This window comes from Oncorhynchus mykiss, chromosome 10 (assembly GCF_057628025.1).
Source record: "Oncorhynchus mykiss isolate SJ-2025 chromosome 10, ASM5762802v1, whole genome shotgun sequence".
In the NCBI taxonomy this organism is placed as follows: Eukaryota; Metazoa; Chordata; class Actinopteri; order Salmoniformes; family Salmonidae; genus Oncorhynchus; species Oncorhynchus mykiss.
In genome coordinates, this window is record NC_143031.1 from 58124959 (window position 1) to 58141236 (window position 16278).

At 44.8% G+C, this 16278-nt stretch overlaps 1 protein-coding gene across 1 annotated transcript in view; it reads right to left on the minus strand.

The window, feature by feature from the left end:
- Positions 1-16278, minus strand: part of smox (spermine oxidase) — a 28751-nt gene continuing 12473 nt past the window's right edge. Inside the window, exons 4-7 of the mRNA XM_021619123.3 lie at positions 7291-7464; positions 4517-5267; positions 1905-2065; positions 1-564 (exon numbers count right to left, since the gene is read on the minus strand). Coding sequence (XP_021474798.1) covers positions 415-564; positions 1905-2065; positions 4517-5267; positions 7291-7464 — 1236 coding nt within the window. The 3' untranslated portion in view covers positions 1-414. The remainder of the gene's footprint in view (positions 565-1904; positions 2066-4516; positions 5268-7290; positions 7465-16278) is intronic.

The window sequence follows — 16278 nt, forward strand, 5'->3', positions numbered from 1 at the left end:
TTTCTCACATTAATATACAAGTTTATTCATTCTTGCCATCATTTTTTTGTTTGTTTTCAATAACATGACATTAAATAAAGAAGGCACTTACAAAAAAAACAGTTAAATTATAGACGTGTTATTATATATATATTTTTAAACAACAGATTGATGGACAAGAGATGACAGCACCCTTTGCAGCCTTTTTACAGTACATCTCATAGAAGTGGTCAAATCTACCACGCTCTCCCTCTCTATATATCTACAATACAGTAAAAACTGTATTCATCATTATCATCATTATAATCGTTAATGCCCCTACTATTGGTTTACATGCATAACTTAATCTAAAAATAAAATAAAATATAGAAATCATAAAACACAAGTTGTTTATAATTTTTTTTTTTTCACTAGTCAGTGGTTCATTAGTCGTTTTTACATGTTAGGCTTTGTGGTTTCTTTGTGCAAGTCCTGGTACAGCTCTGTAAGACGAGTGGCCTCTCTCTGTCCCGACAGCAATGCACCATGAGTCGTGGAATAGTATTTCCGGTGGGTGGCTTCCCCGGCGAATAACACCTGTAGAGGCTGAGAGGGTAAGGAGGAGAGAGGTTGAAAAAATGAGAGGATAAAGAGGCATACAGAAGAATACAATAGAGAAGGAGATAGGCGGATAGAGGAGAGGGCAGAGATGGAGAAGAGAGGAGGGGCGAGAGAAAAAAAAAAAGACAAGACCTTAACAAACCAGTGAAAGTCATCATGACCCAACATATGTTATGCATACCCTATTACTGCCTCCGAGCCATGGGGCTACATTCCAAATGCCCCCCCCCCCCCCCATACTCTACATAGGGCTCTAGTCAAAGGTAGTGCACTATGGTCCCTGGGCAAAAGTAGTGCACTATATAGGGAATAGTGAGCCATTTAGATGCAGCCATGGGGAGCTCTTTTAGGCTCTCTCTCATATCTGTCTATATGTAAGAAGGCTGCTTGTGACGATCTGTCACTCTTTTGACGGGAGGGGGATTTTTCGAAGGTCACGCTGCTCCTTTAACAGTCTTTAAGTGGCTACACACACACACACACACACACAGTAGCCATGCACACACACATATAGACAGAACCACACACACACACACTAAGATAAGGACACATGCGTCAGGTTTCAGGGGCTAAGGTGCTGGCCAAGACCCATGATTCATAATTGATCCAACACTGTGACCGTCACATCCCTTACTGCCTTACTAGGTGGCATAGTGATAACACAGGCACACTGACAACATGCTACGAGTTCCTTGCGTGGCTGAAAAGAAGCATCACGCCTCCAGAGACCAATGAAAGTAAATACATTCTCATTACGCTTCACACCACTTAGCCATTGGGGAAGGCCTTTCACCCTATAACCCACCGTGGTTAACACATTGCTCCTTACTTTTCACAGCACCTTAGCTAATCAGAGTCATGTTTCAGTAAGTAGAAAACGTTTTGAAACTGAGTGAAACAGGGAGGTACTAACTGAACTTGTTCAATAAAAACGCTCGTTTTTCCATTCCATTGTACAGTACAATGTTTTGAAACGTCTCGCTACGGTGTGTCCTAATTAACACGACCCAGCTGATACACTACATCCAGTCTGGGTTCAAATACATGCATATTTAAGTACGTGTTATTTAAATACTTATTTTCTGTTGGACTGTTTTCAAATAATGTGGCCAAATTTTTAAGTATTTGCAAATAACTTCCTAGAAATATACACAACTATATTTCAAATAGCCCTAGGACCAAACAGACCTGGGTTAAAATGCATGGAGTATTTAAATACCTGTATACGTATTTTCAAATACAAGCCAATACTTCCCAAGTGTATTTTCAAATGCATTCCAATATCCAACTACTTCCATTTCGAAAGATCCAGAAGCGGTTCTTACCGGAGCCTTGGTGCTCTTGGTGTAAGGCAGGGGCATGGCTAGCTTCTCCACGTCACCCCCACTGGAGCCCACCCGGGTGAAGGAGTAGGAGCCCCGGATGTAAGGGTTACTGCCCCACGACGAGCGCAGGATCCGCCTCGGCTTCGGAATGTTGGGGTTCCCTGAAGGAGGGAGAGAAGGAGGAACAGTGAGGTGGATGGAGAGGATGGTCAGTCCAATATAAACCCTTTGGGGGGACACTGAAACATCTACATCCACACACACCATCACACTCTCTCTCACACACACAGGCACGGGTGCGCGCACACACGCACACACACACTTACAACTCTTCCGCAGGTGGAAATAAGCCATTTAAAGTTTCCTAAGGTAATGGCGATGCATGGTGAGTGATCCTCTACCCATCTAACATAGGTGATCCTCCAACACATCCAATCCAATCTCCTGTATCAGTACTAATCAGCTACGGTCCCTCTTAGAGGCCATAGACACTCTAGTCCATCTGCAATGAATCTGCTTCGTAGGGGAGTAAACCGAAGTGACCTACATCAGGGGAGTGTGTCAGTGTGTGGGTTAATGAGTCTCCGTGAGGGGGGTACTCCCTATGGAAGTAAACAGTGTGAGGGCAGGCAGCGAGTATCGCTCAGAGCAGAAGACAGGGTTTATGGTTTATTGTGTCCGTTGGCTTGGCTGTATAGGGAGGAGTAACTGTGTAGCCCTAGTGAGGCGTGCGTGTGTGTGTCCAGGAAAGCCTCTGACGTCATCATTAAGTGATGGTAACCGGGTCGGTGACATATGCTAAGCCTAGACTGGACTCTCCAATGATCTGTTTGTCAGCTAACTGGCTTGACCAGAGGATAACTTAGTCCTCGAAGGAGGACAACAGTCACTTACTGTCAGCCACAACACTGAGCTTTGTCCACCCGTGAGATGGGATGCATCCCAAATGGCAACCTATCAAATTCGCTAGCTAGCTAACCGACAACTGTAACGATGTATTTAAGAGACAACAAGTGCTCATTGTGAAAACGCTTTTATGTTTTCAATAAACATTGGAGACAAAATATAGATTACATGTTGTCAACAATCAAAGCCAACCCTGTCTGTTTTGCTTCATAGTAGGGCACACGTCGGTGTTGCTGCTAAACAACCAACCCCGTCTATAGCGTAATAGTGACCCTGTCAAAAGTCTTTAATGTTCATTCCACACACACCTTTATCTGAACTATTTAAACCAGGACAGCGTTCTTATATCCCTTAACCTATTTTCTCTGTCAATATGAAAAATACTGAAGCTGTACAGAGCCACAAGGCTAATCTCGATCAATAGTAATTATTTGCTTCACGGTGTAGGGCAGCCCAAAGACAACTGTGTGTGTCTTGTCTACACTATCATTTACAGTGTTTTCCAGGGAGCGGGAACCTTAATATGTCCTTAACGTAAGAGAGCAATTTTTCCCGTCTCATGTCGAATCGAACAATTGATTTTCTGTCAGGTTCTCTCTTAAAAAAGACCCATGAGTCTCAACCACAGTTGCCGCCATTTTCAATTTGCTGTGTTTCTTTTCGTCACCATTACTCTTAATAGGGGCCTGTTCATGGGTGAAAGACAACTTGACACAGTCGAGCAGCTATGGCAGAGACTCACTCATCTCTTCTGTGAGAATATTGCATGTATGTCTGGGATGCAGACCCACAGGCAACTCCTTTAACAACTTTGTGGGATCAGCATTTCTTCATCCAATCCTTACTCCACCTATTAAGATCACAGTGACTAAAACTGACCCTGGGCCAGTTGTTATGGGATGCACATGTATTCAACACCATCACTCTGCCAGACGTCTATGTGACTCATTCAGCATCAGCCCCCCCAAACCCCCTTCTGGGAAAGGCCATATACCTCAAGGCTTGGAATGATGACATCACATGATGATCTCATTTCCTGTATTTAATGTATACCTAGAGGCGCACTAGGGCTGAATAAGTGGATTGACTCTTCAATGGGTCACCGTGACTCACTGGGAGCACAGTATTGTTGCACTCATTCAGCCCTCAAGGTTACAGTGTGCTCGTAACAGTGTGTGTGCGTGTGTGTGTGTGTGTGTGTGTGTGTGTGTGTGTGTGTGTGTGTGTGTAAAAGTATTCCTTCCCAATACTGATGAGTTGAAGCACAGAGCATGATTCATACTCAGTGAGGGAATGCTGATGATGGCCTATCTCAGTGAGTTATTTAGGTCAGTGGTCCTCACTCCATCAAGAACACATGATTTGATTCATAAAAATACAAATAAAATGTTACCTTTATTTAACTAGGCAAGTCAGTTTAAGAACAAATTCATTTTTTCAATGACGGCCTAGGAACAGTGGGTTAACTGCCTTGTTCAGGGGCAGAATGACAGATTGGTACCTTGTCAGCTCGGGGAGACCTTGAGTAGCTGAAATCTAGTTAGTGCTAGACTTGTATAAAAGCTGGCTCGATTCAGAAAACTCCCATTGTTACTGTATATCACTCACTCACACACAGACACACAGAGTCAACGGACGAATGTCAATGTCACAATGACAAACACACAGACATGCACACTGACAAACACACAGACATGCACACTGACCTGTGAAGCGTCTCAGCAGCTTGGTGCAGGTCTCGGCCACTGTCTCGTCGTCGCAGCGCTCCATGAGCAGTGCCTCCTGGCCACAGATCCAGCCGCTCAGCATGTGGCCGTAGCGCTCGGGCGGGTACAGCACGTCAAATGAGCAGATCTTACGGTACCACAGCTCCTCGGGGTAGACCGGCTGCTCCAGCTGCGCCTCGTCCTCCCACACAAACTGGATGCTGTTGCACTCGGGGCTCCAAAAGGGATCGGAGAACTCCAGGAAAATCTTGTCAGTGGTGCTGATGCCGAGCTTCTCGATGGCGAGGACTTTGTCCTCGGGCAGCGAGGGTGAGAAGAGCGCCTCATGGCGGTTCTTGAGGACGCCGAGCGAGGCGGTTACGATCACGTGGTCGGCGGGGAGCGACTCGAGGTCCTCGCACTCTACGCTGATGGGGTACGCGTGGCCCGGATTGGGGTTGGGCTCACCATGGCAACGTTGGTCGTCGTTATGGTCGCCGTCGTCGTGCCGATTGTTGTTGTCGCCGTGAGCGATCTCCTCCTGTTGCTGGGCGGAGTAGTTCCAGTGGACGCGGCGGACGGGTTTCCCCAGGCGCATCATGCGGGACGGAAGGTCCTGCGCCAAGAGGTCCACGATCTTCATGAAGCCTCCCGGGATGACGTGGTGGGCCCCTGGGATCTCCGTCCACTCGCCGAACTCACTCAGCGAGACCTCGTCCATGCTGGGGGACGAGCTCTCACAACTCTCCACCTGAAGGACAACACACATACAAACAAACAAAGTTAGTTTGACTCAGATCAAATTGAGCTCCTTTATTAGCTGCTCTCACAACTCTCCACCTCTTTCCAATCAATCAATCAATCAATCAATCCATCAATCAGTCAAATGTATTGAAGCTCTTTTTAATAACCCAGCCTAGAAGCCCAGAGAGCAAGTAGCAGAACAGTGGTTGGAAGAAACCTAAAGAGGAACCAGACGATGGCTGCATCAGATAGAAACACAGACAAACAAGTCTGTTCAATTCTGGTCAAATGTATCTATTTTGTTTCAAGTAGATTTTTTTTCTGTTACTCTTTGAATGGCTAAAACTCCTTATTGAATTGAGGCCAAATTAACCTCCTCTACCAAAGCGCTACTTAATCCTAGTTGAATTGCCTATTTATTGGCCATGACATCTTATTAAACTTTCTTTGGGTTATCATTTTTTAGCTCAAGTCTACGAACCCAATAGTTTGTTTACCTAACTAGAGCCTCAACAACAGAGCCTAATGTTTCCCCTGAGGAAAACTCTTAAATCATGGCCTTGGCTGCCACTAATGGAAACTTTGGACATAAGTGGCACATTATCCCCTACATAGTGCATAGGGTTTTGGTCAATGGTAGTGCACTACATTGGTAATAAGGTGCCATTTGGGATGTAGCCCTAATAATTGAGTGCCAGTGGACCAGGAAACGAACTGAATAAATACACAAACACAATAAGGCTTGCAATAGCTATATTTCCTGAGGTAAATTGTTGTTGTCTTTCCTGGATGCCCTGGCTCTACGCGTAATAAAGGGCTTCCGTTTTGTTGTCCGCTGTGTTTCTATTTCATTAGCAAACTGACCTTTAAGTGATCAACACGGATTTGAATCCAATGAGTTATTGGGTATAATTACAAGGAGCAAGGATGGAGCAATAACATTACCAAGCTAAATGAAGCTATTGCTAACATAAACAAGATAATGTAGCTAAAGCTAACATTAGCCAGAGTTTCTGGGAAAGGGGGATACCTACAGTTGTACAACTGAATGCATTCAACTGAAATGTGTCTTCCGCATTTAAGCTGCAATAATCGACATCCACGTCTTCAGCGACCGGGGGTTAACTCTCGCCATTTGCACACACTGTATATAGACTTCCTTTTTTTTCTCCATTGTGTTATTGACTGTACGCTTGTTTATTCTATGTGCAACTCTGTGTTGTTGTTGTGTCGCACTGCTTTGCTTTATCTTGGCCAGGTCGCAGTTGTAAATGAGCTTACCTGATTAAATAATAATAAATACATAAAAATATATATTTTAAAAAACTGCCTTGTTCAGAGGCAGAACGACAGATTTGTACCTTGTCAGCTCGGGGATTCGATCCAGCAACCTTTCGGTTACTGGCCCAAAGCTGTAACCACTAGGCTACCTGCCGCACCTATTTACACTTGATTTCCTGACCTGCTTGTTCAGTTGAGTCATAAAGCATGCTCACACTCTTGTATTGTGTGAGACTTGCGTGAGAGTGCAAGTCTAAACCTAGCAGGAGCATCACATGCGCTACTTCAGTCAATTATCTGCGTATAAAGAACTGGCTTGAACCAGAACTGTGCGAGAGGCCATAAGAGGTGCACCAATTCTCTCCAGAGATGAGTGATTCAGAATACAGCACTGTTGATTTAATATGGAAAAATAGAAAGAAATGCCCTCCGTAACGACTTTTAAAGCGGGTTTTCTTGGAACACATAGAGCAATCTTACATACCTAGAAGGGAACGTTATTGGATTTGCATAATGTTTGCGTAGTTAATGCATTCCAATCATTAACTAGAGCTCTAGCATCTTTTATAGTCTCTCAGGAGGACCCCATCCCCCTTACACATTCACACACACACCCCTATCACACACACACCCCTATCACACACACACCCCTATCACACACACACACACACACACACACACACACACACACACACACACACACACACACACACACACACACACACACACACACACACACACACACACACCTTGAGGTACTGCTGGAGCATGGACAGCTTGAGTCTCTTGGTGCTCTCCGAGTCGTCGGGGTCCAGCGTGATCTTCTTGCGCACCACGTCCCTCGTGAACACCCCAACGCTGTTCTGGCTTTCAGCACACACAGGCTTCCCATTCTGGAAAAACTCCTGAGTCAGCTCGTATACCTGGGGAGGAGAGAAGAGGGGTAGAGCGGATGGCAAGAGGGGAGAGAAATGTGAGTTTGACGGCCATGGTATAAGAAGTAATGAATGTGCAGAGGGTCTACATCCCAAATGGCACCTTTTTCCCTTTATAGTGCACTACTTTTGACCATGGCAATTAGGGCACTGGTCAAAAGTAGTGCACTATATAAGGGAATAGGGTTTGGGGTACATAGGGTTTGTCTGGGTACCAGTCTGTTTTCATTCTGGTTCTACACTGGACAACCAAGAGATTCATTGGTATAGACAGTCAGTATTTCGCTACTACCTTATCCAACAGCCAAGCAATCCAAAATAGCATAGAGTGTTCCTGCTACTGTGGCTATAACAGAGTCTGAACATTCATAATCTACTGGGGTGCTTCTAAAACTTTAAAGGGGCCATCTGTAAGGTGATCGCTTTGTTGTTGTTTGAATGCCAAATGTGCCCTTTAAAGGGTGCAGCCAGGTGAGAATGTATGACATCCTTTAACACCGTGGCATGGATGCATGGGAGGGTGGAACTTAGTACATTATTCAACAACGGATTGTTTTAAATTTTTCCACACTTTCTTCCGAGGCCTGTGACTTCTATATACAAACATGCATGACAGAACTTCTTCTATCCAAAGCACACACCTCTTTTAGAAGGAACTGCCCACTCATTGGACAAAATGGGGAGCATCATTGTGTAGGAGGTCACACAGTATTATTTCCATTGGTATTTACATGGAATTTACTAGGAAACTATGTTGTTTTAATTCATACTTTCTGGTACTTAGTTACAACAATTTAACACAACTGGTAAATTACCTGGTACCAAATGGTGCCTGTTTTAAAAACAAACAAGTAATTCATAGATTATTACTGCGCACCATTTCACATGCCATTTCTCAGGAAATACCTGGGATGACGCCAAATGGCACCCTATTCCATATTTAGTGCACTACGTTTGACCCATAGGCCTCTGGTCAAAAGCACTACAATATGGTTCCATTTGGGATACAACCATTTCTGTGCCATCAAAAACGGTGCAACCGTGAAGGTGTCTTATCTAATGAAGTGAAACGGTGAGCTGAACAAAGAGGGTGGAGGGAACTGGAGCTGAGCCGTCAGTCACGAGACTGGTGATCGCCGGGGGGGCCATTCCAAGGGAGTGCCGGGTTACAACAGGTAAACACCACTGGCACTGGGAAATAGGAGCTATGGTAGGCTACCGTAAAGTAGCCGAAAGGAGCCTATTCAGTAGCCTGGGGGTTTTCTGCCCATGTATGAGGGTGATGGGGGTAGGCTACATCAGCACAAAAGCAATAATGGCATTGTAATGAATATAAGTGTCGATATGACAGTAGTAATAAAATGCTATTATTGTCAGGTCTTGCTTACATGGTGTGCGTCTTAACGCAATGGCATCAGTTGGAGCATGTGCATGTCACATAAAGAAGGAAAGCTGGTGAGTGCATTACTGATGTTGTTTTAATGCTCGAGGGTGTGCTCTCTCAGTGATGACATTTTGTGACGATAATCGTCCCCGTAGCATTGTCACCGGCTTGTTTTAGCCGAACGGTGCCGTCCCTTCCTCTCTCCTGTCTCACCGTTTCATTCGGTGGTGGCTCGGGCACCTGCTGGGTGCACATAGTTCTAGCTTTTTGTGCTTTAGGCTTCGGAGGTGTACAGTACGTTCAGGCTGAGGCTCGGAGTCAGAAGACGAATCATGTGAGATGTCGTTTTCATTCTGAGTTTGTAGCAACGCTAATGCAACATGTGCATCCGCTCGTCTTGATCTTCTTGGCATTGTAAATTACGCATGCTCTCACCATGTACTCAAAGTAGACCGATAAGGCTGCTTGGATTCGTTTGCTTCCCCTCGCTCATCAACTCACCCATTCTCCCGCATCATATTTCCATCATTTATTTAATTTGTTGTTATATGTATACATGTTATATGGAAATTCGTTTTGGTATACTTTAGTCTCGAGGCAATTTACGGGGTGATTATCATCTGGGCACCGCACCTTCAACTGTTGGGAGGAGTGGCCCAGGCCCTACTGTCGGGAGAAGGAGGGGCAAAGGAGAAGAACATAACGGAAAAAGGGTGCGTGCATATGTATTCACCCCCTATACTATGAAGCTCCTAAATAAGATCTGGTGCTGTCACGCCCTGACCTTAGAGAGCCCTTTTATTTATTTGCAAATTATGGTGGAAAATAAGTATTTGGTCAATAACAAAAGTTTATCTCAATACTTTGTTATATACCATTTGTTGGCAATGAGAGAGGTCAAACGTTTTCTGTAAGTCTTCACAAGGTTCACACACTGTTGCTGGTATTTTGGCCCATTCCTCAGTCCTCAGCTGTCCAATCCCTATACCTTTCGCAGAATATCAGTCTGTCCCTGATGTTGTTCCTGGAGAGAAGTGGCTACTTTGCGGCCCAACTTGACACCAGGCCATCCTCCAAAAGTCTTTGCCTCACTGTGTGTGCAGATGCACTCACACCTAACTGCTGCCATTCCTGAGCAAGCTCTGTACTGGTGGTGCCCCGATCCCACAGCTGAATCACCTTTAGGAGACGGTCCTGGCGCTTGCTGGACTTTCTTGGGCGCCCTGAAGCCTACTTCACAACAATTGAACCACTCTCCTTGAAGTTCTTGATGATCCGATAAATGGTTGATTTAGGTCCAATCTTCCTGGCAGCAATATCCTTGCCTGTGCAAAGCAATGACGATGGCACGTGTTTCCTTGCAGGTAACTAAGGAAGAACAATGATTCCAAGCACCACCATCCTTTTGAAGCTTCCAGTCTGTTATTCGAACTCAATCAGCATGATAGAGTGATCTCCAGCCTTGTCCTCGTCAACACTCACACCTGTGTTAACGAGAGAATCACTGAGATGATGTCAGCTGGTCCTTTTGTGGCAGGGCTGAAATGCAGTGTAATTATTTTGGGGGGATTCAGTTCATTTGCATGGCAAAGAGGGACTTTGCAATTAATTGCAATTCATCTCATAACTCTTCACAACAATATAGAGTATATGCAAATTGCCATCATACAAACTGAGGCAGCAGACTTTGTGGAAATGTATATTTGTGTCATTCTCAAAACTTTTGGCCATGACTGTACACACCTGTTCTGAAAGGACCCAGAGTCTGCAACACAATTAAGCAATGGGCACCACCAAGCAAGTGGCACCATGAAGACCCAGGAGCTCTCCAAACAGGGCAGGGACAAAGTTGTGGAAAAGTACAGATCAGGGTTGGGTTATAAAAACTATCAGAAACTTTGAACATCAAGGAGCACCATTAAATCCATTATAAAAAAATTGAAAGAATATGGCACCACAACAAACCTGCCAAGTGAGGGCCACCCACCAAAACTCACGGATCAGGCAAGGAGGGCATTAATCAGAGAGGCAACGACAACCCTGAAGGAGCTGCAAAGCTCCACAGCGGAGATTGGAGTATCTGTCCATAGGAACACTTTAAGCCGTACACTCCACAGAGCATGGTTTACGGAAGAGTGGCAAGAAAAAAAGCCATTGCTCATAGAACAAAATAAGCAAACACGTTTGGAGTTCGCCCAAAAGGGATGTGGGAGACTCCCCAAACATATGGAAGAAGATACTCTGGTCAGATGAGACTAAAATTGAGCTTTTTGGCCATCAAGGAAAATGCTATGTCTGGTGCAAACCCAACACGTCTCATCACCCCGAGAACACCATCCCACAGTGAAGCATAGTGGTGGCAGCATCATACTGTGGGGATGTTTTTCATTGGCAGGGACTGGGAAACTGGTCAGAATTGAAGGAACGATGGATGGCGCTAAATATTTTTGAATTTTTTGTATTTTAGTATTTCTTATTATTATTTCTTGTTTGTTACACAATAAAAAATATTTTGCATCTTCAAAGTGGTAGGCATGTTGTGTAAATCAAATGATACAAACCCCCCAAAAATCTATTTTAATTCCAGGTTGTAAGGCAACAAAATAGGAAAAATGTAATGGGGTGAATACTTTCGCAAACCACTATGTTAGTGGTATTAGGATTCTAACAACGACAGTGTGTTATATAGACTTATTTAGGAAAAGTCAAGGAAGGAGGGGGGCATGACTTAAATAATGTCAGAGTAGCAGATTTTTTAAGAATTCATGAGCAGTTCAAATGACTGCTTTAGCTGTCCCAGAGTGAAGTTCACATTCTTTTTCCATGGAATCAGAATGTTTATGTTTACCATTGCTGCACTAAGTTACATTGTAACCACAAAGGTCATATGATAATGACATGGTATTCGATTGCATAACCTTATCATCTTGTCTTACCTCCCTGGTGTAACGTTTTGCATACAAAAGACCAGGTGTGTGTTCATTAGGCACCAAACGGAAGAAAACAAATCAAATCAAATTTTATTTGTCACATACACATGGTTAGCAGATGTTAATGCGAGTGTAGCGAAATGCTTGTGCTTCTAGTTCCGACAATGCAGTAATAACCAACGAGTAATCTAACTAACAATTCCAAAACTACTACCTTATACACACAAGTGTAAAGGGATAAAGAATATGTACATAAAGATATGTGAACGAGTGATGGTACAGAACGGCATAGGCAAGATGCAGTAGATGGTATCGAGTACAGTATATACATATGAGATGAGTATGTAAACAAAGTGGCATAGTTTAAAGTGGCTAGTGATACATGTATTACATAAAGATGCAGTAGATGATATAGAGTACAGTATGTACGTAGACATATGAGACGAATCATGTAGGGTATGTAAACATTATATTAAGTAGCATTGTTTAAAGTGGCTAGTGATATATTTTACATCAATTCCCATTAGTAAAGTGGCTGGAGTTGAGTCAGTGTGTTGGCAGCAGCCACTCAATGTTAGTGGTGGCTGTTTAACAGTCTGATGGCCTTGAGATAGAAGCTGTTTTTCAGTCTCTCGGCCCCAGCTTTGATGCACCTGTACTGACCTCGCCTTCTGGATGATAGCGGGGTGAACAGGCAGTGGCTCGGGTGGTTGTTGTCCTTGATGATCTATATGGCCTTCCTGTGACATCGGGTGGTGTAGGTGTCCTGGAGGGCAGGTAGTTTGCCCCCGGTGATGCATTGTACGGACCTCACTACCCTCTGGAGAGCCTTACGGTTGTGGGCGGAGCAGTTGCCGTACCAGGCGGTGCTACAGCCCGACAGGATGCTCTCGATTGTGCATCTGTAGAAGTTTGAGTGCGCTTTTGGTGACAAGCCGAATTTCTTCAGCCTCCTGAGGTTGAAGAGGCGCTGCTGCGCCTTCTTCACGATGCTGTCTGTGTGGGTGGACCAATTCAGTTTGTCTGTGATGTGTACGCCGAGGAACTTAAAACTTACTACCCTCTCCACTGCTGTTCCATCGATGTGGATAGGGGGGTGTTCCCTCTGCTGTTTCCTGAAGTCCACAATCATCTCCTTAGTTTTGTTGACGTTGAGTGTGAGGTTATTTTCCTGACACCACACTCCGAGGGCCCTCACCTCCTGTAGGCCGTCTCGTCGTTGTTGGTAATCAAGCCTACCACTGTTGTGTCGTCCGCAAACTTGATGATTGAGTTGGAGGCGTGCGTGGCCACGCAGTCGTGGGTGAACAGGGAGTACAGGAGAGGGCTCAGAACGCACCCCCTTTGGGGCCCCAGTGTTGAGGATCAGCGGGGTGGAGATGTTGTTACCTACCCTCACCACCTGGGGGTGGCCCGTCAGGAAGTCGGGTACCCAGTTGCACAGGGCGGGGTCGAGACCCAGGGTCTCGAGCTTGATGACGAGTTTGGAGGGTACTATGGTGTTAAATGCTGAGCTGTAGTCGATGAACAGCATTCTCACATAGGTATTCCTCTTGTCCAGATGGGTTAGGGCAGTGTGCAGTGTGGTTGAGATTGCATCGTCTGTGGACCTATTTGGGCGGTAAGCAAATTGGAGTGGGTCTAGGGTGTCAGGTAGGGTGGAGGTGATATGGTCCTTGACTAGTCTCTCAAAGCACTTCATGATGACGGAAGTGAGTGCTATGGGGCGGTAGTCGTTTAGCTCAGTTACCTTAGCTTTCTTGGGAACAGGAATGGTGGCCCTCTTGAAGCATGTGGGAACAGCAGACTGGGATAGGGATTGATTGAATATGTCCGTAAACACACCAGCCAGCTGGTCTGTGCATACTCTGGGGGCGCGGCTGGGGATGCCGTCTGGGCCTGCAGCCTTGCGAGGGTTAACACGTTTAAATGTTTTACTCACCTCGGCTGCAGTGAAGGAGAGTCCGCATGTTTTGGTTGCGGGCCGTGTCAGTGGCACTGTATTGTCCTCAAAGCGGGCAAAAAAGTTATTTAGTCTGCCTGGGAGCAAGGCATCCTGGTCCGTGACTGAGCTGGTTTTCTTTTTGTAATCCGTGATTGACTGTAGACCCTGCCACATACCTCTTGTGTCTGAGCCGTTGAATTGCGATTCTACTTTGTCTCTATATTGACGCTTAGCTTGTTTGATTGCCTTGCGGGGCGAATAGCTACACTGTTTGTATTCGGTCATGTTTCCGGTCACCTTGCCCTGATTAAAAGCAGTGGTTCGCGCTTTCAGTTTCACGCGAATGCTGCCATCAATCCACGGTTTCTGGTTTGGGAATGTTTTAATCGTTGCTATGGGAACGACATCTTCAACGCACGTTCTAATGAACTCGCTCACCGAATCAGCGTATTCGTCAATGTTGTTGTCTGATGCAATACGAAACATATCCCAGTCCACGTGATGGAAGCAGTCTTGGAGTGTGGAATCAGATTGGTCGGACCAGCGTTGAACAGACCTCAGCGCGGGAGCTTCTTGTTTTAGTTTCTGTTTGTAGGCAGGGAGCAACAAAATGGAGTCGTGGTCAGCTTTTCCGAAAGGAGAGCGGGAGAGGGCCTTATATGCGTCGCGGAAGTTAGAATAGCAATGATCCAAGGTTTTGCCAGCCCTGGTTGCGCAATCGATATGCTGATACAATTTAGGGAGTCTTGTTTTCAGATTAGCCTTGTTAAAATCCCCAGCTACAATGAATGCAGCCTCAGGATATGTGGATTCCAGTTTGCAAAGAGTCAAATAAAGTTTGTTCAGAGCCATCGATGTGTCTGCTTGGGGGGGAATATATACGGCTGTGATTATAATCGAAGAGAATTCCCTTGGTAGATAATGCGGTCGACATTGAAATAGGGTGGGTCAACCTGAAAACTTCATTTTAAAATTCCCTAGCAAAACTTAAAAAACATTTCCGTTGCGTGCCCTAATGAACTCGACCCAGGATGCACCACACCTTTGTTGACAATATAAAATAGCCTCCGGTTGAAATGGGATCCTCAAGAAACACATTTTCAAAGACAAATAATTGTTAAGCTATTTCTTGTCCATTGCCTCACACTCATGAAACATTAGATCTAAACAGACAGGATTTCTATGTACCTCAAATCCTGATGTGAAACAAAACCACCAAGTCAGCTTCGGAATGCTAATCCTACTGCTTAGTTAATTATGCTGCTTTCCAGGCAGAAGCACGTGGCGATTAGCGCTTAGCGCAGTTGTAATGATACATGGGAAGGGATAAGTGTTTAGTGCTGCTGTAATGATGCACGGTGGGGGTTAGCCTAATGCATACCGTAGCTCTGCTGTGTTGATGCTGCTGCTACACTGCAAAGTGATTGGCATCTTGGAAATGGATTATACAAGGGATTACAGCATAGAGGTATGCAGACTGACACACATGAAATCAGGATAAAAGCATTGTTCACACTGTATGTTGCAGCTCCCTAATTATTACCAAAGATGGTTTAGTATGAAGATACACTACCGGTCAAAAGTTTTAGAACACCTACTCATTCAAGAGTTTCTTTATTTTTTACATCAAAACTACTAAATAACACATATGGAATCATGTAGTAACCAAAAAAAGTGTTAAACAAATCAAATTATATTTTATATTTGAAATTCTTCAAATAGCCACCCTTTGCCTTGATGACAGCTTTGCACACTCTTGGCATTCTCTCAAACAGCTTCACTTGGAATGCTTTCCCCACAGTCTTGAAGGAGTTCCCACATATGCTGAGCAGTTGTTGGCTCCTTTTCCTTCATTCCGCGGTCCGACTCATCCAAAACCATCTCAATTTGGTTCAGGTTGGGGGATTGTGGAGGCCAGGTCATCTGATGCAGCACTCCATCACTCACCTTCTTGGTAAAATAGCCCTTAAGGAGCCTGGAGGTGTGTTGGGTCATTGTCCTGTTGAAAAACAAATGAGTCCCACTAAGCCCAGACCAGATGGGATGGCGTATCACCGCAGAATGCTGTGGTAGCCATGCTGGTTAAGTGTGACTTGAATCCTAAATAAAATCACAGACAGTGTCACCAGCAAAGCACCCCCACACCATAACACCTCATCCTCCATGCTTTTTGGTGGGAAATACACATGCAGAGATTATCCGTTTACCCACACCGTGTCTCACAAAGACACGCCGGTTGGCACCAAAAATATCAAATTTGGACTCCAGATCAAAGGACAAAATTCCACTGGTCTAACGTCCATTGCTAATGTTTCTTGGCCCAAGCAAATCTCTTATCATTATTGGTGTCCTTTAGTAGTGGTTTCTTTGCAACAATTGGACCTTGAAGGCCTGATTCACACAGTCTCCTCTGAACAGTTGATGTTGAGATGTGTCTGTTACTTGAACTCTGTGAAGCGTTTATTTGGGCTGCAATTTCTGAGGCTGGTAACTCTAATGAACATATCCTCTGCAACAGAGGTAACTCTGGGTCTTCCAATCCT